We start from the raw sequence: 21,357 nt of genomic DNA on the forward strand, positions 1-21,357 counted from the left end.
ACAGGTGAACCACACTAGTCGGCCCCCTGTAGGCCATAAATAAAATTAAAATGGACACGTTGGGTGCATTTTATTGCAATACAAATAGGCCGCCAGCAAAGGAAGATGACAACATCAGGAAAATAGTAATAGCCAGCAGAGGGAGCCGAAGAGCAAGAGACCACCTGCAGGGTTAGGGGTTGTCGGTTTATTTTATTCATGAACTGAGATGACTGTGCACCGATTGGTGCTTGAGGGTGTTTTGGTGCGTTTATGGGTGCTGTGTTGGGCTAGCGGCTAGGGTGCCAGCTTAGGATCCTAGGATCCTGGGTTCGAATCCCGGTCGATCGCTGAATTAACGCCAGGGGGGTTGACTCAGCCTGTCATCCTTCCGAGGTCGGCAAATTGAGTACCAGTTCACTGATATTTCCCTGTTTGTCGTAAAAAGGCGACAAAAAGGGTTGGCGGCAGGAAGGGCATCCGGCCGTAAAACATTGCTTCAAAAAGGGGACCAAAAAACAACAACAACCACGGTCCCCGAAAAAGGCCAACCCCCGCTTGCGGGGTAAAATGGCCTCTAAAGGTGTTTTTTTTTTTGTTTTTTTTTTTTATAGTTGCTTTCATGGTGCATTGATGCAGAGCAGACTGTCTGTCCCCCCCAAAAAGAACAATCACAGGTCCTGGGTTGCGTTTTGTAAATAAAGTAGAGCCATTGTAAATAATGCGCCCCCACCGTAAATGTATAGTTTGAAGACCATTCCGCAATTCGGTTAGCTGTGGGCGTGAGTCTGTTAGGTAGGGTGCAATGGAGCAGCGGGACATATTTATTTATGTTTTAAAACTGTCGCACTCAGGGTCAGGTTTAAAAGTAGAGGGAACTACACCTACGTGTCACACTAAGTTAAAGTTATAGGCCCGGGACGTGCCTAAGAGGAGGAGGGTGCAGTGTTGTGGATATGAGGATTGTGTTTTTTTATTATTATTGCTTTATTCTGGACCCTCCTTACTCCAGTGTTGTATAAAGGTCAAAGGGCATTCCCGTAGTTAATTCCATAAAGCATACATGTTAGCCAATCATAGATTTCCCCCTTGTTGATAGTCATATCTTTATTATGTGTATTAGGGTAAGGCCTTGTCTTCCATTAAGATGACACTCCATTGCACCAAGTGAAACAAGATAGATTCCCTTCATTCCCCATTCCCACTCCCACTCCCAAAAACTTTCATTGCCAAGCCTCAATTGCCAATTACATCCCCTCCAAAACCACCATTGAACATGTGCTCGGCTCGGGGAAGAAGGGCGTGCCCGCCCATCGTCATCAAGGGCGGAGCCAGAGGGCCGTGCCGACCAACCAGGGCCAAGGTGAGCACACCGATGGCGTGTCCTGAAGGCCGGTGGCCTGATCGCCGGAGGCGCTATAAAAACCGCACGCGCAAGAACGTGTGGTGGCCGGTGGTTGAGTTGAGGAGTTGGACAGGGAGACGTGCGTTGTTGTTGAGTTGGAGTGGTTGGACAGGAAGACGTGCAAGTGGTTGGACCAAAAAGCCGCAGCAGGAGCAGCAGCCACAGCAGCAACAACAGCAGCTTGGGGCCTGGACGGCAGTTTTGAGCAGGGCCGCGAAGGAACGGCGGCTGCGAAACGCGCCGATCATGCTGCAGGACCCGTTGGACCTTCCTCTCCCTCCAGCCATCCACCTCCTGCCTTTCCATCCTTTTGTGTACGTGAGTTTGTTCTGTGTGTCTTGTCCCTGGGTTAATTAAGACTGTAGGTAAGCTAGTGATTTTCACTGTGTCTCTACTCTAATATCTTCTGTATATTATTTTCTTATCTTTCCTTCTTCCTTGGTTACTTTGAGCATGTAAATAATAGGAATAAATTTAGTAGTATTTCCAACCTTTTGGTTTTCTTCTTCTTCTTCTTCACATCCGTGTCGCTTTTGTCTTTTCCGTATTGAATATCTGTGGCGCGATCCGGCCAACGTTCGGGAATCGGGTTAGTCGGGGTAACTGTTCGGCCGCGGTGCCATCCGCTCAGCAAACACAACATCTTATCCGCAGTCCGTAACAATATATATAATAATAATACATTTATTTTATATAGCGCTTTTCAAGAAGCCCAAAGACGCTTTGACTGAGTACAAAAAACAAGTGCAAAAAGACAAAAATAAATAGGTAAATAATCAAAGCAAAAGGAAGGAGAAGGAGAAGAGATAGTCAGGGGTTAAATGCTGTGGGTTAAATGTTAAACGCAGTGTTGAACAGGTGGGTCTTGAGTGATGTTTTGAATGTGGTGAGTGAGGAGGAGTCTCTGATGGTGTGAGGTAGTGAGTTCCAGAGGGTGGGAGCAGCGATGGAGAAGGCCCTGTCCCCCCAGGATCTGAATTTGGTCTGGATGGGGGGGGGGGGGGGGGGACAGGAGGTTGGCGCCAGCAGAGCGGAGGTTGCGGGTGGGAGTGTGCCTGGAGAGGAGGTCAGTCAGGTAGGATGGGGCCAGGTTATGGAGGGCTTTGTAGGTCCAGAGGAGGATTTTGTACTTGATTCTCTGGGGGATGGGGAGCCAGTGAAGCTTATAAAGGACGGGGGTGATGTGGTCACGGGTCCGGGAATGGGTGAGTAGACGGGCAGCGGAGTTCTGAATGTATTGGAGTTTATTGATGATTATTGAGGGTGAACCATATAGGAGGCTGTTGCAGTAGTCCAGACGGGAGGTGATGAAGGCGTGGATGAGGGTTTCTGCAGCCGTGGAGGAGAGGGATGGACGGAGACGGGCGATGTTTTTCAGGTGAAAGAAGGCTGTCTTTGTGATTTGTTTAGTGTATTTGTCGAAGGAGAGGGTTTGATCAAAGATGATGCCAAGATTCTGGATGTGAGGGGAGGTGGATACTGGGAAACCGTCAATGTTGAGGGCGAAGTTATGGGTGGATTTGGTGAGCGTTTTTGGGCCAATGATGATTATTTCAGATTTATCATCGTTAAGTTTGAGGAAGTTGATTTGAAGCCAGGATTTTATTTCAGTGATGCAGTTTGTCAGGATAGAGTGGGTGGCGGTGGAGATTGACTTAGTGGAAATGAAAAGCTGGATGTCATCGGCGAAGCAGTGGAATTGGAGACCATGACGGCGGATTAAGTGACCAAGGGGGGACAGGTACAGGATGAAGAGGAGGGGGCCGAGAACTGAACCTTGGGGGACACCTTGGGGGAGGGGAGCAGTGGGGGATTTGCAGTTATTGATGGAGATGTACTGGCGTCTGTCAGAGGTAAGATTTGATCCAAGAGAGGGCAGTGCCGGTAATGTTAAAGGTGGTTTCAAGTCGGGTGAGGAGGATGGTGTGATTGATGGTGTCAAAGGCGGCGCTGAGGTCGAGGAGGATGTGAATGTTGAGGTTGCCGGCGTCAGAGGAGAGGAGAAGGTCGTTGGTGATTTTGAGGAGAGCAGTTTCAGTACTGTGGTTGGAGCGGAATCCGGATTGGAATGTTTCATACAGGTTATTGGCAGAGAGGTGATGTTTGAGTTGAGTGGCTACAGCACGTTCCAAAACTTTTGACAGAAAGGGTAGGTTGGAGATGGGTCTGAAGTTATTTAGGGTGTCAGGGTTGAGTCCAGGTTTTTTCAGAATGGGGGTAAAAGCAGCAATTTTGAGGGATGGTGGGACGATGCCTGTAGACAGGGAGGAGTTTATTGTTGCAGTGATAAGTGGAGAGAGAGCAGGAAGGGAGGCCTTGACAAAGCTGGAGGGGATGGGGTCCAGAGTGCAGGTGGCAGTTTTCATTCCTATGAGGAGTTCAGAGAGGTCAGTAGGGGAGACTGGGGAGAATTGAGACAGGGGTTGGCAGGATAGGGGGGGAAGGTGGTATGAGGGGGAGCAGGTGCGTTGGTGGTTAAGCTGTTGTAGATGTTGTCAATTTTGCTTTGGAAGAATGAAAGGAAGGAGATGCAGTTGTCTGCTGTGAATGACTGGGTGGTGGTGTCCAGGGGGCTGAGGAGTTTGTTTATTGTAGAGAAGAGTGCTTTTGGGTTTCCGGAGCCAGAGTGGATAATTTGAGAGTAGTAGGCAGAGCGGGCGCGGGAGAGGGCATCTTTGTAGTGCTGCAGGTGGTCCTTGTAGGCTTGGGAGTGAATTGTGAGACCTGTTTTATTGCGGAGTCTTTCAAGTTGGCGAGCACGAGTTTTCATCAGGCGGAGTTCAGGGGTAAACCAGGGAGCAGAATGGGTGAAAGAAACTGTTTTGGTTTTTATCGGCGCAAGCTGGTCGAGGCAGAAGGAGAGAGTGTGGTTGTAGTAGTCAGTGAGGTCAGAAGGGGTGTGGAGGTCAACGAAGGGAGAAGTGGACATTTTTTCAGAGAGGGTGGATGAGAATGAGGTAGGTGAAAGAGAGTTTAGCTTACGGAAGTTGATAATACGATAATGCCTTTGTGCTGGGGTGGGGATGTTGATGGTCATAGTGATGGCTAAGTGGTCAGAGAGGGTGAGGTCGGAGCTAGAGAGATGGTGCAAAATTAGTCCAGTAGAGCAGACAAGGTCGAGAATGTGACCACGGTTATGGGTAGGAAAGTTGACATGTTGAGTGAGGTTAAAGCAGGTGAGTAAATCAGTGAAGTCAGTGGTTATTGTGGAGTCAGTGGAGTCCATGTGGATATTGAAATCACCGAGGAGGAGGATTGAGGGGGAGAAGGAACAGAGCTGGGTCAGAAAGTAAGAGAAGTCAGACAGGAATGATGGGTGTGGTTTGGGAGGGCGGTAGACGACTGCCATGACTGACTGTGTGTGACCAGAGAGTTTAAAAGCCAGGTGTTCAAATGATGGAGCAGATGAGATGGAGATGAGGCTGGTCTTGATGTCCTGTCGGTGAATTACGGCAATTCCACCACCTCGGCCCTCCGAGCGTGGTTTATTGATGTATGCTTATCCATTGGGTGTAGTGAGGTTGAGTGAGAAGTAGTCCAGAGGTTGTTGCCAGGTTTCAGTGAGACAGAGAAAGTCCAGTTTATTGTCCAGAATGTAGTCGTTCAGGATGTGGCTTTTGTTGTTGAGGGACCGGGTATTGAAGAGTGAGCTTCATGCTGCTTTGTACGGTGGGGATGAACTCGGGTGATTTTGCCAGGGCTTGCAGACAGGAGGCGCGATCGTGTGCATTGCTGTGATGACGTAGTCGATGAGTGGGAGTGCGCTGAGCTGACCAGAGTACGGGAATGGAGTGACCTGTTTGTAAGTAAACAAACTTGCGACAGGAGCCTCTATGAATGTATCTGGGTCGTCGCAGGAGTCCGTGGTATTTGATTGCAGAGATGCATGATGGGGTGGAGTGAGTGTTGAGCAGAAGAAGCCTTGTGGCGGAGTACCTTAGAGCCATGCCAGGCAGGAGCGAAGGGGACGAGGACGAGGCCAAGGCCGAGGACGACGAGCAGGCCTTGCCAGTGCGGGACATGCAGGACGTGAAGGCCAAGGACGTGTAGGCCGGGCTCAACGACCGCAGCGGCAAACCAAGACAGCAAAGGCCGCAGCCGCAAACCAAGACAGCAAAGGCCGCAGCAGCAAACGACCGTAGCCGCAAACCAAGACGGCAAAGGCCGCAGCGGCAAACGACCGCAGCCGCAAACCAAGACAGCAAAGGCCGCAGCGGCAAACGACCGCAGCGGCAAACCGGGCGTCTTGCTCACCCCGGCCTTGTGGTGTTCCAGCGCCAAACCGCCCTCGTCCACGCGCAACCGCAGCCGCAATATATATATATACAGTCACGTGATAAAGTAAGTACACCCCATGTAAAGTTTTGACTTTTTCAACATGTTTCAACATACACCTATTTGATCTTCATTTCAACAATATTGATAGATAACGGTGATACAATATAACAAATATCATGAAACATTTACATTTTGTAGTCCATTGTATAATTTAAATAAACATAAATGAAATTTCGCATGTGGAAAAAGTAAGTACACCCTTGACTCTAATAGGTGGTATTGCCCCCATTGGCAGAAACAACCTCAAGTAGGCGTTTCTTATAACTGTCTACCAGTCTCTGACATCGACTGGGAGAAATTTTTGCCCACTCCACCATGCAGAATTCCTTCAGCTGTGCGATGTTTGAGGGGTTTCTTGCATGCACAGCTCGTTTCAAATCCCCCCACATCTCGATGGGATTTAGATCCGGGCTTTGACGGCTATTCCAGAACCCTCCATTTCTTTCTTTTCAGCCATTCCTTGGTGGATTTACTGGTATGTTTAGGGTCATTGTCATGTTGCAAGGTCCACCTTCGGTTGAGCTTCAGCTTTCCGACAGATGGCCTCACATTATCCTCAAGCACCCTCTGGTACAATGAAGAATTCATGGTGGATTCAATGATGGTGAGCTGCCCAGGCCCTGATGCAGCAAAGCTGCCCCAAACCATAATATTTCCACCACCATGCTTTACAGTTGGTATCAGGTTCTTGTGGTCAAATGCTGTCTTTGGTTTTCGCCAAACATGTCTTCTGGTACTGTGGCCAAATAGCTCTACCTTTGACTCATCTGTCCAGCGCACATTGCTCCAGAAGTGCTGGTCTTTGCCTAGGTGTTCATTGGCAAACTTTAGTCTTGCCCTGATGTTCTTTCTGGACAGCAAAGGTTTCCTCCTGGCACACCTCCCATGTAAATCAAATTTGTGCAGCCTCTTTCTAATGGTAGACTCGTGCACTTTGACATCAACAGTGGCAAGAGCTACCTGTAGGTCCCGTGATGACATTCTGGGGTTCTTAGAGACTTCTTTCAGCATCTTGCGGTCTGCTCTCGGGCTGAAGTTGCTGGGGCGGCCTGGCCTGAACAAGTTGGCAGTTGTTTGGAATCTTCTCCACTTAAGATGATCTTCCGGACAGTTGAATGATCGATTTCAAATTGTTTGGAGATCTTTTTAAATCCCTTCCCAGACTCGTAGGCATCTTTAACCTTCTTTCTGAAGGCCTCAGAGAGCTCTTTTGATCGAGGCATGGTGACGCCGCACACTTCAACAACAAAGAGCAAACCAAACTAAACGTCTGAGGTTTAAATAAGACAGGTTCCTCCAAGATCCTCTCTAACGATGTTCTAATCATTTGCACTTGAGCTGGTGCACCTGATTCTAATTTTAGGTATTTGAAGTAGTGATAAATGTAGGGGTGTACTTACTTTTTCCACATGCGAAATTTGCATTTATGTTTACTTAAATTATACAATAGACTACAAAATGTAAATGTTTCATGATATTTTTTATATCACCTTTATCTATCAATATTGTTGAAATGAAGATCAAATAGCTGTATGTTGAAAAAAATCAAAACTTTACATGGGGTGTACTTACTTTTTCACGTGACTGTATATATATATATATATATATATATATATATGAAACATTTCAGTTTATACATTGAAACACAACTGATATATATATACTGTGTATATAGATATAGATAGATATATATATTTTTTTTTTTATATATACATATATATATATATATATATATATATATATATAGACCAGTTTTGCAACAAGACATACAAATGGTCTTCAGTATCAAAGGTAAGTTTGTTGGCTTCGATGGGGGAACGAAAGTGCAGAGGCCACAAAGAATGAATGAATGAATGATCGTTTTAAGGCCATTTTTTCCCCGCTAGAGCAGGGGTTAGCCTTGCGGGCCCCATGACAATCATGGTTCCCTGTTTGAGGCAATGTTTTTATGGCCGGATGCCTTTCCTGGCACCAACCCTTAGTCGCCTCTTACGATGCGCAGGGATACGGTGTACCTATTCTAAACCGGGGTACACACCGGGATCATTCATCCCAGCAAGCTGGTACTCAATTTGCCGACCACGGAAGGATGACAGGCTGAGTCAACCCCCCTGGTGTTAATTTAGCGATCGACTGGGATTCGAACCCAGGATCCTAGGATCCCAAGCCGGCACCCTAACCGCTCAGCCAACACCAGGGGCAGAGGCCACAAAGCAACGTGTGAATTGGTTCGTCTAATCACTGAAAGTAAGTAATTGATTTCAGTACGGAAATTTGCAGTCACGCTTGGTGTGTGCATGAAACTCTACTTTGTGGTTATGTATTTGGGGTTATTCATTCGAGTAACAGAATAGTGTAACAAGTGATTTGCTTGCTTTAATATGACACAATCACCATGTGACCGGTTTCCCGCATTAATCGCATCACCCGAAGCAATGTGGACATTTTCAACATTCCTCTAATCAGGAAAAGGGTTAGTAATTTTGTCTGATTGAATTATGACGATAAAGATACAAGCACAGGGCACATGGTACAGGGTTTCAAGGGTAAGCGAGTATATAAACAGATACGACGGTGTATTCCAAGGCCTTTCAGTGATTTTATGAACACATCACATACACGGTACTAACTACTGACTATAATGGGTTTATGTTCATTAAACCAGTTCATTTTGGTTTATATCAGTGATTAGACGAGGTTAATTTTGGTGCCCTTTGATGATTAGATGATATTAACTTGGGTTTATTCTGATGAATAGATGAGGTTAATTTCGGTGATAAGAAGGGGATAATTTTGGTCCCTTTTAACGATTAGAGGTCAATTTCAGTGATTAGAACGGGTTAATTTTGGTTCTTTTTGACGATTAGATGAGGATCATTTCAGTGGTTAGAAAGGGTTAATTTTGGTTATTTTTTGATGATTAGATGAGGTTAATTTTTCGTTATTTTTTGATGATTAGATGAGGTTATTTTTGGTTATTTTTTGATGATTAGATGAGGTTAATTTTGGTTATTTTTTGATGATTAGATGAGGTTAATTTTGGTTATTTTTTGATTATTAGATGAGGTTAATTTTGGTTGCTTTCAGTGATTAGACGAGGTTGCTTTTGGTGATTAGACGAGGTTGCTTTCGGTGATTAGACGAGGCTGCTTTCGGTGATTAGACGAGGCTGCTTTCGGTGATTAGACGAGGTTGCTTTCGGTGATTAGACGAGGTTGCTTTCGGTGATTAGACGAGGTTGCTTTCGTGATTAGACGAGGTTAATTTCAATGACTAGACAAGGTTAATTTCAGTGATTAGACGAGGTTCATTTTAGTTTGTTTTGATGGCTAGATGTTTAATTTCAGTGATTAGATGAGGTAAATTTTGATGATTATACAAGGTTAAATCTGTTCCTTTTGATAGGTAAATGAATTTAATTTCAGTGATTAGACGAGGCTAATTTCAGTGATTATATAAGGTTAATTTTGGTTCGTTTCGTGATTAGATGAGGTAAGTCTTAGATTAGACTAGATTCATTTCAGTTTATTTTGATGACTAGATGAGGTTAATTTTAGTGATTTGATGAAGTTGGTTTTGGTTCATTTTGACGATTAAATACACCCGACGTGCTTTAGAGTAGTTTCTGGTTCGAGTAGGTGACCGGTCGAGCTTTGCTATAATTTACAATGGACTGGAGCGAACGAAGAAAAATAGGATCTATTGAGGACTACTTCATACCGGTAACATGTAAAGGTACGTTCAACATTGTCTATCATTCAAATGGAGAATTATGTTATCGTTTGAACTGTAGTGGTTGAATATACATTGAGCCATGATGTGATTGGTGTCGCTATAGGCTGTTCCTGCTTACTTTTGTTTGCGTAGAATGTGCATCTCTTCAAATATTGTCGCATGGACAGCAACCACCCCATAAACACAACCACCATCCAAGCGGTTAAAATCACATGTTGAATTTTAATGCTTCACGTTTGAAAAAAATCTCAATCTTGTATGGATTGATGCCAGCGGGATTAGACGCCCAATATATTCTTTGCGCGTTCTAACATGTCAATGACCAAACTCTGGATGATTACCAATTTAATCCACAAAACACAACTTTTCATTGATCTATCTTACATATATTGCCAAAATAGTTGCATCACTTCCTTTCTCAAATGCCTGACCTGAGAGATGTGCCAGTACCTTGAAAATTGTCAAAAGAAGACAAACAGATGGATTGGCTCGACGGTGTAAGGCTGTAAGCCATTCTCCATGTATGTATTAATGGGTCAAGCACCTGATTCTACAGAATATTAAACTATTGTCAAAACTGCTGTGCATTTGTGGCTGAAAAAAAAAAGAGAAATCGAATGAAACCACCAACAAAATCTCCCATTCAGGTGAACCAAGTATCTAATGCAAGACGTGCCAAGGATGGGACTCCAACACAAATACAGGATGCCAACGTGCAGACAGGTCGCACAATGTACTGGACCGAGTCTGAAATCTCAGAATAAGTGGAACTTGCTGCAAAAGAGTCTATTTGGAAGCTCAGGATGCTCAAGAATGAGTATGCTCAAGCTCAACAAGCTCAATGAGCTGAGGATGATTCTGACGAAGACTCAGATTAGTCTGAAGATTGTTGTCAGTTATATCTCTTCAATGTATGTCCAGCCCATGCTATCAGAAACATGTATTTGGAAGACGGCTGGTCACTGCTCGCACATTACTCCTTTGTGGTTGGAAGCCACGGTTACCTTCCGAAGAAGTGCTTTGTGGAACAATACATTTTGACTTTTTAGGGCTGAAAATATTTTGCTGTTGCCCTCTTCAATTGCTCCGAACGCAGGAGTTTGCATTTAGAATTTCATCATTTTCCGTGGTATTGGGGGGTATGGTGTGCTGGGTGGGAAGGGGGCGATAAAAGGCAGCCAGCCGCCTACTTTTTGAAATTTGCCTTCAACTCAAATACTTCATGAGAACAACGACACCAAAAGCATCAGAATTTAATTCTAATTACAATTTGAATGATATTCAAATGGCTACAGAACAGTCCTTCCACCCAATTTATCTTCTCATTTCAATCAGACTATTATTCAAGCTGTCAAAGGTTTCTTTTTTTATTGTAAATTTTCATTGCACTTTGCTTGTGATGGGCTGCCTCATGGAATCCAAAATCCCAATCTTTCCTCTCCCACAACCTGCATTGTTACTCATCCAAAATCATTGGTATCTGTGCCATCAGGAAATGACGAGAGACAGAGCAAGGCACCTAAGGTGCCAGGGGGTGTGGGGGAGACGAGACAGATGCATCTCATGTTACACTACATTAGAAGTCAGCCTCTCAGAGCAGAGTACACGCAGAGAGGGATAAATAGAATATGAAACAATAACATGGATAAACAGATTTGTAAAATAAAAAAAAGGCATTATGTATGACAAGCTGTGCATGGTTACCTGCAATATGGCTACAATGACACCGAAGAGGCCGATAGCAGAGCCAAAAATCTCCACGATAAGGATTTTGATGAACAGTGCGGGGTTCTGGGCATCAGCAAGGGCTGCACCGCTTCCCACGATCCCAACGCATATCCCACAGAAGAGGTTCGACAGTCCAACCGTCAGTCCAGCACCAAACATGGAATATGCTGCCATGTGCAAGGTAACAATTAATTTGTGTAACAAAAACAAAATTATCATACAATATATAATTTGGCTTGTGTGTTTGACTTGTAATAATAATAATACAAATAGGTGGGTGGAAAGACTATTCACACAAAGTGATGTGAATAATCAAGATATCTTAGGGAAAAACACAGGACTTCAGAGAGATAAGGAATGGAGTGTGGATTTGCACCTCTGCAGGATTGGAAGGTTTCAGTATGTGGTAAGAAGAAGAAAAAAAAAAAAACTAAAAAAAAAAAACTAATTTGGGACAAACAAAGAATCTGTGAAATAATTTTCGAAAAGGGAAGCACGATCAGTGCTTTTCATGCCAGAAACAATCTGGAAGGTTTTTAAAAATGGGATTTACAACAATAATGCAAAGTGTAGAGGTTACAAGGAAGTGAGGGAATGGTGAGGGATATAATACAGCCCTCGTAATAACTATACCAATTTAACTTGATTCTCACCTGCATGATAGTTTCCACTTCCAATAGTCTTCGGAGTTGTCCCGGTGAAATGCTGGCAAAGAGAGACATGACATAAATTGTAACTACAGAGTTCATAGAACACATTACCCTGCTAAGTGCTCAAGTGTATACTTCCATTTAAATAAAATAATGATTTTAAGGTTTGTTTAAAAAACATTCCAGAACTTTAGCGCTATTGAAGTAGTCTTATACACCACCTCATTTAACATGTCCTAGTACTGCTAATCTGGAGGTTAGTGGAAGTGATAAGAAGGCGATTTGCGTTCTACAGTGTTCAAGTATTTAATTCAATCTCGATAAAATAAAGATTGTAAAAGTCATAGTAAAAAAATTAATTCTGGAAGTTTACCACCATTGGCACATTGATTACACCACCCAATCTAACACGTTACATTAATTATTAGTGTCTGTTGCTTGTGTCCCTGATGACATCATTAAAAACAGCAAGTTTCCTGTTTGGAATGATTTTCTATTTTGTTAGACTGCCAGACATGGTATGAGAGATGGGAAGAGAGTGTAAAAATATAATCTCACTCCTCTCTGCATATGAGAAAACAACACAAACAACAACATGCATTTTAAGGCCATTTCATATGAGCGATCTCTGCATATGAGCGATCGGGACAAACGCAGAGATAAGGTACGGTAAAACCACAGGTTCGTTTTCCGATTCATGTTCAAAATGAATGAATGAATGAATAAAAAATGAATGAACCATTCATTCATTCATTAATGTTCAAATTATACCATTCAATTGAAATAGAGTAGTTCCTCAATCATAATCTGACATTTGTGGACAGAAAAACTGACCCAAATGCTTAACCCCACTTTTCACTTCACATGCGCGGGATAATAATTATATATTAGACTATGTGCATTTGCTATTCCCATGGCCAAGCAAATCAGCCCCGTACGCATGCAACTCTACCTCAGCCAAGTTGCTGATGATGATAGCCATGATGATTCCATAAATGGCCACTGCCTCGCAGAAGATGATGCTGGAGGAGGAAAAGGGTAGAGTAGATTGAAGGAATGGTTCAGATTGCTTGTGAGCACTTCCCTCGTAACATTTTGATTCAGTGTTTGAATAGCCTGCACCGATTACTAATGTCTTCATCATTCATACAAAAGTACATTGTTGTCTCTGGATAGCAATGTCTTAGATTTCATGTAAAAGCTCCTCGTTAAACTGTATAAACACAACAATAAAATAAAGTATATACAAACAGAAGTAGTGCTTAGACTTGAAGATGAGAGCAGCAAGCCATTGTGACATCACCAACTCGTAATCATTTTGATATAAAGGCAGGGAAGCTTCTGGCATAACAAACTAGATGCAAAGCATATTCTATTTCATAAAATCTCCATAGAGAGCAAAGTTGAAGCAAGAGAGAACATAAATGATGGACAACATTTTAACGAAATGCAGCTGTGGTCTTGGGCTGGTAGGATGGCCTAAAGGTACGCACAATCGCCTCCAAGCCATCTGGCCTGGGTTTGAATCCCGCCCCAGCTATAAACTGTCATCCCGGTGTTTCACAGGCAGGATGATTCATCAATGTGTGTGCCATCCCTCGGATGGACGTTAAAGAGGTGTCCCGTCTCCCGGCATTAGTTGGTGGACGTTAAAGATCCCATAGTGTCCTTTGTGAAGTGTAGGCGAACTATCGCCGGCACCATGAACAAATTACAAATTCCTGCCCTAACTACTGCTGGGAAAGCAATGGTAAACCACCCAGTATATCCCTTGCTCAGGAAGCTGCTTCGGCGGCAACAATGCTCTGTGAAGATTATGGTACATCAGAGCAGGGAGAGAGCAGGGAGAGAGCAGGGAGAGAGCAGGGAGAGAGCAGAGAGAGAGAGAGAGAGAGAGAGAGAGATGTAATCTTGGCAGACATTGGCTTTACAATTTGGATAATATTGTTACGTTTGTAGGGGATAGGCAGTGATTACCTTAGTCCAGGTAGAATTGCATAGGTGGTATGCTCCAAATGTCATGTAGCCATCTTTATGTAAATAAGTCAGGCCGTATGTCGTGTAAGTGCATATCTTCGTTCCCATTACGAGGGGTGGGGTTATGTTAATTCGTTGGGGATTAATTACCCTTAGTCCCTTGTATGTAATGTATGTATGTAAACTTGGTGTTGGGCTAGCGGCTAGGGTGCCAGCTTAGGATCCTAGGATCCTGGCTTCGAATCCCGGTCGATCGCTGAATTAACGCCAAGGGGTTGACTCAGCCTGTCATCCTTCCGAGGTCGGCAAATTGAGTACCAGTTCACTGGTAATTCCCTGTTTGTCATAAAAGGCGACAAAAAGAGTTGGTGGCAGGAAGGGCATCCGGCCGTAAAACATTGCTTCAAAAAGGGGACCAAAAAACAACAACAACCACGGTGCCCGAAAAAGGCCAACCCCCGCTTTGCGGGGAAAAATGGCCTCTAAAGGTGGGGTTTTTTTTTTTTGTTTTTTTTAGTCCCTTGTATGTAATGGCCACTGTTATTTTTTCCTCTGTTCCTTATGACACCATCAGCACACACACCTAGACAGAAATCACGCATTTATAGCATTAAATAAAAGCGACCGGAACAAGCCATTGAACACTGCTGCTGGCACTGCCAGCCGCAACATCGCAACACAAGCAGGCAGGCCTGGGAGGCCACGCACCGAAGAGCAGTGATTGGTAAGGACACGAAGAGCGAGGAGATGGAAATAGCTGATAGGAGCAGGTACGCAGACGTCATAGGATGACGTCAGAACCTTGAGTACAAAGGAGTTGACATTTTGTCTCTTGGGTCCGGACTTTGATGGAGAACGGTTGAGGCTCTTGACTTCCTCGCATCTTCTGGCTTTGGTGGTGAACGGTCACGATTTCATATCTCGCTCTGCTTCAGGATTTCAGGGCAAACAGTCGGAGTTCATAGCGCTCCTGCGCGATGGGAATTCATTGACGAGCACGTGAACATTTCGTAGTGCTCTGTTTGTGCGGGGTTTGGATTGAGGGCACGGCCGCATTTTCTTTTCCTAGGCACGTCGGTGTTGGTGAACGAGATTGTGAGGACTAACGCAGCTGGAGCGACCGAGCGGGCGCGGACTGTTCGCTTCGCACACAGAGCCAGGAGTGAGCAGACTGCGCAGCGAGGCCTAGTTCTCACCCACAGGCAGTGCAGCCTGCGGTTTCCCGCGCAAGGACGTAGAGGCCTGTGACGAACCGGGACGATTCCTGACGAGGTTCAAGAGCAGCTCAGAGCTAAGTGCCTATAATAAATAACACACATTTATTTTCATTATTTTATATTTCCCTTTGTCTGTATTCGGGTCTGTAGCCTGGTGTTGGCTTAGCGGTTAGTGTGCCGGCTTGGGATCCTAGGATCCTGGGTTCGCATCCAGGTCGATCGCTGAATTAATGCCAGGGGGGTTGACTCAGCCTGTCATCCTTCCGAGGTCGGCAAATTGAGTACCAGCTTGCTGGGATGAATGATCCGGTGTGTACCCCGATTTAGAATAGGTACACTGTATCCCTGCGCATCGTAAGAGCGTGACCAAGGGTTGGCGTCAGGAAGGGCATCCGGCCATAAAAACATTGCCTCAAAATAGGGAATCATGATTGTCATGGGGCCCGCAAGGCTAACCCCCGCTCTAGCGGGGAAAATGGCCTTAAAACGATCATTCATTCATGGGGACGTCCCCTTTAGGATATTTGTCTTATCGCACATTTTCTTGTTTGCTGGCATTTATTTTCATTAAACCTGTTTATTTGTACATTTTAATTCTGTGTCGGTTTGAGTTAATAATCACAGGTGCGAAGACCAGGTCGGGTGGGAGCCACCCGAAGTCGGGTGGAAGCCGTCCAGGTAAGTTAGTCATTCTCCTTTCCCTTGCGTGTAACGATTACCCTCACCATTGGATTGAATGCCTTCGAGGTAAAGCTCATTTGGTCATCCATATCACCCTGCGTTGTTCACTACAGGGTAATCACACGATAATGTACTCCTTAGCAGGAGGTGAACATCAGAAGTTCTCTCTGAAACTTAGGCTTATGGAAGAGCAAGGCGACAGAGTGGGAAAAAGGCAACACACTGACAGTGGGGCAGTGCAGCAACAAGTAGGGGAATGAACGAACAGGACAAAAAAAAAGGAAAGGGGCTGAAAAACAGCAACAAACCCAAACGAGGCCAAAATGTGCATGTGCCATGGACAAGGACATAAGTCCAGCAAAAAAATTACATGGGAAAGAATAACAAGAAGTACAGATAATAAACAGAATCTAAAGTATGTTGTGGAGCTGCCACACATGCACATCTCACACACGTAAACGTAGAGGAATACACAAGACACAACACAGGACTGTTAGACAAGACAAACACAGACACTAAGCTTGGGGGGGAGCGCCATCGCTTCCCAGGGCACTTTGGGTACCAGTGGCATCACAACAATCGTGCTGCCTTTCTCACTACACACAGCATGGCATTTCCTCAGGAGGAATTTCCTCCTCCCCATGGACTCGGTAGAGTGCATACCTCTGCCAGGCTGGACAGTTTACTTTTAGTATCCTACCGATTGGTCGCATCTGGATCTGAACCTGAACCAAAATCTAATCAACTTGTTCTTGTCATCTCACCAACTCATAATTCATTTTTATTTTTTTATTTTTCAAACTCATCATTACTCATCATCAAACTCATCATACTCATAATTCAAACTCATCCACCTAGTTTGGTCATAACTCGTCCACAACTCTGCGATATCGTGCTATATATCATTTTTGGCCTGATCTCTCAATGGTGAAGAATCAGTTTTAAAATTAGGGTATCCGGATCCGCATCTTCACCAAAATCAAATAATTTTGTCCGTGTCACATACCAACCTCTCCACCAAATTTCGTCCGAATCCATCCACAACATTTTTTGATATCCTGTTCACAGACAAACAGACAAGAAAACATAACGTCCTCCCACCTTCAGTGGTGGAGGTAACGAACACAACAACACAACAACATGCATTTTAAGGCCATTTTCCCTGCTAGAGCGGGGGTTAGCCTTGCGGTCCCCATGACAATCTTCTCCATTTTTCCCTATTTTCTGCATCTCTCCTTGTTAACCCCATTGCCCGCATTTCTTCTTACACCATCTTTAGCCAAGTCTTTCTTGGTCTTCCCCGTCCTCTACTTCCTTCTACATTCATTTCCATCACTCTTCTCAACCAGTCACTTTCATCCTTCCTCAACACATCACCAAACCATCTCAACCTGTTTCTCTTCACAGCATCCATCACAGGCTTTACCCATGTCTCGCTCCCATAAATCATAACACTTCTCACACATGCAGCATACACTTTTCCTTTCAGCTTCAACGACACTCCCCTCCTCATCAGTACACCACTCAGTTCCCGAAACCTCTTCCATACACATCTCACTCTAGCAACTGTTGCCGAGTCTGATCCACCTTCTCCATTCAGCATGTCTCCGAGGTAGCAAAATGTTTTCACACCTTCTAGCTTCATGCCGTCTCCAAGATCCAACTCAACATTTCCTCCATCTGCAGCTCCCTCTGTGCACAACTTACATTTGAATACATATACAGCTGCCACACTGGTTAATGACCCTCTCAGACCACATTGTACATTGAATGGAGTTCACTCCGACACCCTTCCTGCACACAGCACATGGCCACTTGCCAGTTCTTTCCACCTCACCACATGCTTTACCACTTGCCATCACCTTCGTCTTTCCGATATTCACCTTCAGACCTTTTGTCTCCATACATTCCTTCCACTTGTTCATCTTTTCCTTCGGTCCATCCATACTTTCCACAATCAACACCAGATCATCTGCATACAACAACTCCCACGGTAAACCCTCCTTTACGTTCTGAGCCAGCACCTCCATCACAGCTACAAATAGTAGTGGGCTTAGTACCGACCCCTGATGCACTCCCACCTTCACCTCAAACTCACCACTGTTCCCGTCCTTCGTCCTTACAGCTGTGCGTGCTCTTTTGTACATTGCCATCACTACTCTGATCAACCATTCCTCCACTCCTAACTTCCTCAATGCCCATGTCAATACTTTGCGTGGAACCCTATCGAATGCTTTCTCCAGATCAACAAACCCAAGAAACAACTTCTTCCTCTTCTCCATGTACTTCTCCTGCAACTGCCTCACAATAAAGAGCACGTCTGTCGTTCCTCTTCCTGGCATAAATCCAAACTGCATTTCGTCGATCTTCACCTTCTTCCTTGTGCTCCTCTCCAACACCCTTTCCAATACCTTCATTGCATGCTCCAATAACTTTATCGCTTGATACGAGCCACAGTCCAGAGGGTCACCTTTCCCCTTGTATAGAGGGACGAGGGTACTCAGTTCCCAATCCACTGGAATGCGGCCTTCTTTCACCACCAGATTACAGATCTCCGTCATTCTCTTCACACCCCAACTTCCTGCTGCCTTCACCATATCTCCCACAACTCCCGTCGGCCCTCCCGCTTTTCTACTCTTCATTGCTTTTATCGATTCCTCAACTTCCTTCTCAGTTATCTTCTCTGCCGGTCCTAAAACTGGGTTACTCTCCATATTGCCATCCCATTCATTCTCTGTATTCAACAGCATTTCCATATATCTTTTCCATCTTCCTCTAATTCCATCTGGGTCCACAACGATTTGTCCCACTTCATCCTTCAAGCAACTCACCCCCATCATATCACACCTCTCTTTCGCCATGTGCTTTGAAATCCTGAATACCGCTCTCTGACCCTCTTCCGAATCCAAGCGTTCTCCGAACATTTTCCTACATGCCTCCTGCGCCTTTGCTACCTCTTTCTTTGCAGCCTTCTTGGCTGCCTTATAACTTTCACGCTCTGCTTTTTCTGCTCCCGTACCCTTCGCCTTCTGCCACTCCTTGAACTTCTTCCTCTTCTCGTCAATCCTCTTTCCAACTTCATCATCCCACCACCATGTTTCCGAGTGCCTCAGTGGTCCTTTTGTCCATCCACATACCTCACCAACGGCTCCCAACAGACTATCTTTCATTGACATCCAACCACTTTCAAGCTCAACCACATCATCCTCGACCCTACTGAGCCTCTCTTTTAATGCCTCCCTTTCTGTCACCTCTTTCAACCTCCACACCTTCATTCTCGGTTGGTACTTCACCCGCCGAGCTCTCCTCGCACCTTAACGAACAAAACAGGTGGAGGTAAAAAACTGTAAAACAAGTCTGTTGCTCAGCTTTCGAAGACAGCCTCTCAGAGCAGTGAATATGGAGTCTGGACATGAACGAACCCCAAACCAGAATAGAATCCATTTTAAACAGTGCTGTCAAGTGATAGTGCTGCCCTCATAGAGGGGAGGTGATGATGCAGGGAGTTCTGGGCCAAACGGAAGGCCACCTTGAAATTAAAAAACAAAAATAAAAAGTTCCACACCTTACAAGGTTCTTCGTGCGAATACGAGGAGCTTTCACACCACCACCAACAATACTCGATCCTGTCAAATAGATACCCCTGTAACAATGAAAAACAGGAAATCCCAGTGAATCATTAGCAAACCAAGTACTGTACAGTCATTTATAATTTATAACAGTCATATTTCCTTACGGTTTCTGAGAAGATTAAAAAAAAAAAAAATTATCTGAATTTGAGTCGAACCTTCCTCCCCCCATTTTCAGCCTCTTATTTTTCAGGGGGTGGGGATCTGGATGGGGAACATAACCCTATGAGGGAGGGGATATGTGGCCCCCTTTCCAGGGGAGATGTGACCAAGAGGAGCACAACTCAAGATTAGGGTATGGTCAACTTGCATTGGGGAGGGGTGGGGGGTGGGTTCAACCGCCATGAAGACGCATCCCTGATAGTTGCCCCATCTTAGTCCGGGAGGTCAGTGGTTTGATTCTGACCTTAGCAGAGTTATAACAGACACTATCAAAATTGTATGTGCTGCTCCCATGCTTGATGCTCAGCATTTAGAGGATAGAGCATGGACAATCCCCGAATTGACATCGCATGTGATGGGAGTAGGAAATGTCTCGATTGCCCCACTCACTGTGGAAAAAATAAATGTCATAAAGATGGCGTCACTGGTACTTAGAGTGCCCAATAAATTACGTCACTTCCAACAAAGTGAGCAGCTGTGTTTTTCTGGTCACGCCTGGTCTCTTGTATTTGTCTGTATCTATTTGTGTTGCAGCTCCTTCATGAGCCCAAAGACCCTGTAAAAATAAGTAATAAAAAAGCTAGAAGGCAGATAATGTGTAAAATCATATTTTTGAATCATCGTTATGAAAAGCGATCACCACCTGGCATTTCCTTTGACAACTGATGCAGTAAACTGAGAAAACACAATATTATAGGATAGTAACATATACAAATCTGCTTTCCCCCTCCCACCGATCAATAAATTTGTGTAGGCCTTCCAATCTCCAAATTTTATCGAGAAAACCATAATCCTGCAAAGAATGCAACTGGATAAAAAGTACATACAAGTGTTGACCACCGTCTGTCTGTTCCCAATATAATGAAACTCACCATGCAGCCCCCACCACAGACAGGGAGATGGCAATTCCGATGCCCAAGTTTGCCCACATGTAAGGTGAGGTCTCTGTAAGGAACCTGGTGCACACAGACGACAGTTATGCCAATATATATAAACACTTAAGAGAACATGCCAATTAAAATGGTTTAACTTCCATTAAAAAATTTACATTCCCTACTGACAGTTATTACCTCTGCCACCAAAGGCAGATGGAGGTTATGTTTTCACCCCTGTCTGTCTGTCTATTTGTTTGTTTGTTTGTTTACAACATATCTCAAAGTGTTGTGGACGGATTTGGACGATATTTGGCAGAGAGCGAGCATATGTGACAAGGACGAAATGATTAGATTTTCGTGAAGATCCATATTCGGATCCGGCTACTATAATTTTTTAAGTGATTCTTCACCATTGGGAGATAGGGCCAAAAACGATACATAGCAGGATATCTCTTAAAGTTGTGGACAGATTTGGACAAAACTTGGTGGACAGGTTGTGTGTGTGACACGCAAGAATCGATTCGATTTTGGTGAAGATCTGAATTGAATGAATATGAATTCGGATACGAGAATTATTTAATTTTTTAAGTGATTCTTCACCATTGGGAGATAGGGCTAAAACCGATATATAGCACGATATCTCAAAAAGTTGTGGACGGATTTGGACTAAACTTGGTGGACTAGTTGGGCGTGTTCGAAGGATCCATCGATGTGATTTTGGTGATCCGAATATGAATTCGGATACGAGAATTTTTATTTAATTTTTAAGTGATTCTTCACCATTGAGAGATCGGGTGAAAAGCAATAAATAACATGATATTTGAAAAAGTTGTGGATGGGTTATGACTAAACTTGGTGGACGAGTCGGTTAGGTGAGAGAGAACAAGCCGATTCGATTTTGGTTCAGGTCCAAATCCAGATCTGGCCAATCAGTGGGATATAAAACAAACTGTTCAGCCTGGTGGAGGTATGCGCTCTCAC

At 44.4% G+C, this 21,357-nt stretch overlaps 1 protein-coding gene across 1 annotated transcript in view; it reads right to left on the reverse strand.

The window, feature by feature from the left end:
* ATP6V0B (ATPase H+ transporting V0 subunit b) overlaps positions 1-21,357 on the reverse strand; it is a 42,647-nt gene that overhangs the window by 18,043 nt on the left and 3,247 nt on the right. Inside the window, exons 3-7 of the mRNA XM_068111110.2 lie at positions 20,374-20,457; positions 19,276-19,353; positions 12,788-12,857; positions 11,839-11,890; positions 11,162-11,352 (exon numbers count right to left, since the gene is read on the reverse strand). Of these exons, the coding sequence (XP_067967211.1) occupies positions 11,162-11,352; positions 11,839-11,890; positions 12,788-12,857; positions 19,276-19,353; positions 20,374-20,457 (475 nt within the window). The remainder of the gene's footprint in view (positions 1-11,161; positions 11,353-11,838; positions 11,891-12,787; positions 12,858-19,275; positions 19,354-20,373; positions 20,458-21,357) is intronic.

The sequence above is a fragment of the Myxine glutinosa genome, chromosome 3 (assembly GCF_964187855.1).
Source record: "Myxine glutinosa chromosome 3, kmMyxGlut1.1, whole genome shotgun sequence".
Classification (NCBI taxonomy): Eukaryota; Metazoa; Chordata; class Myxini; order Myxiniformes; family Myxinidae; genus Myxine; species Myxine glutinosa.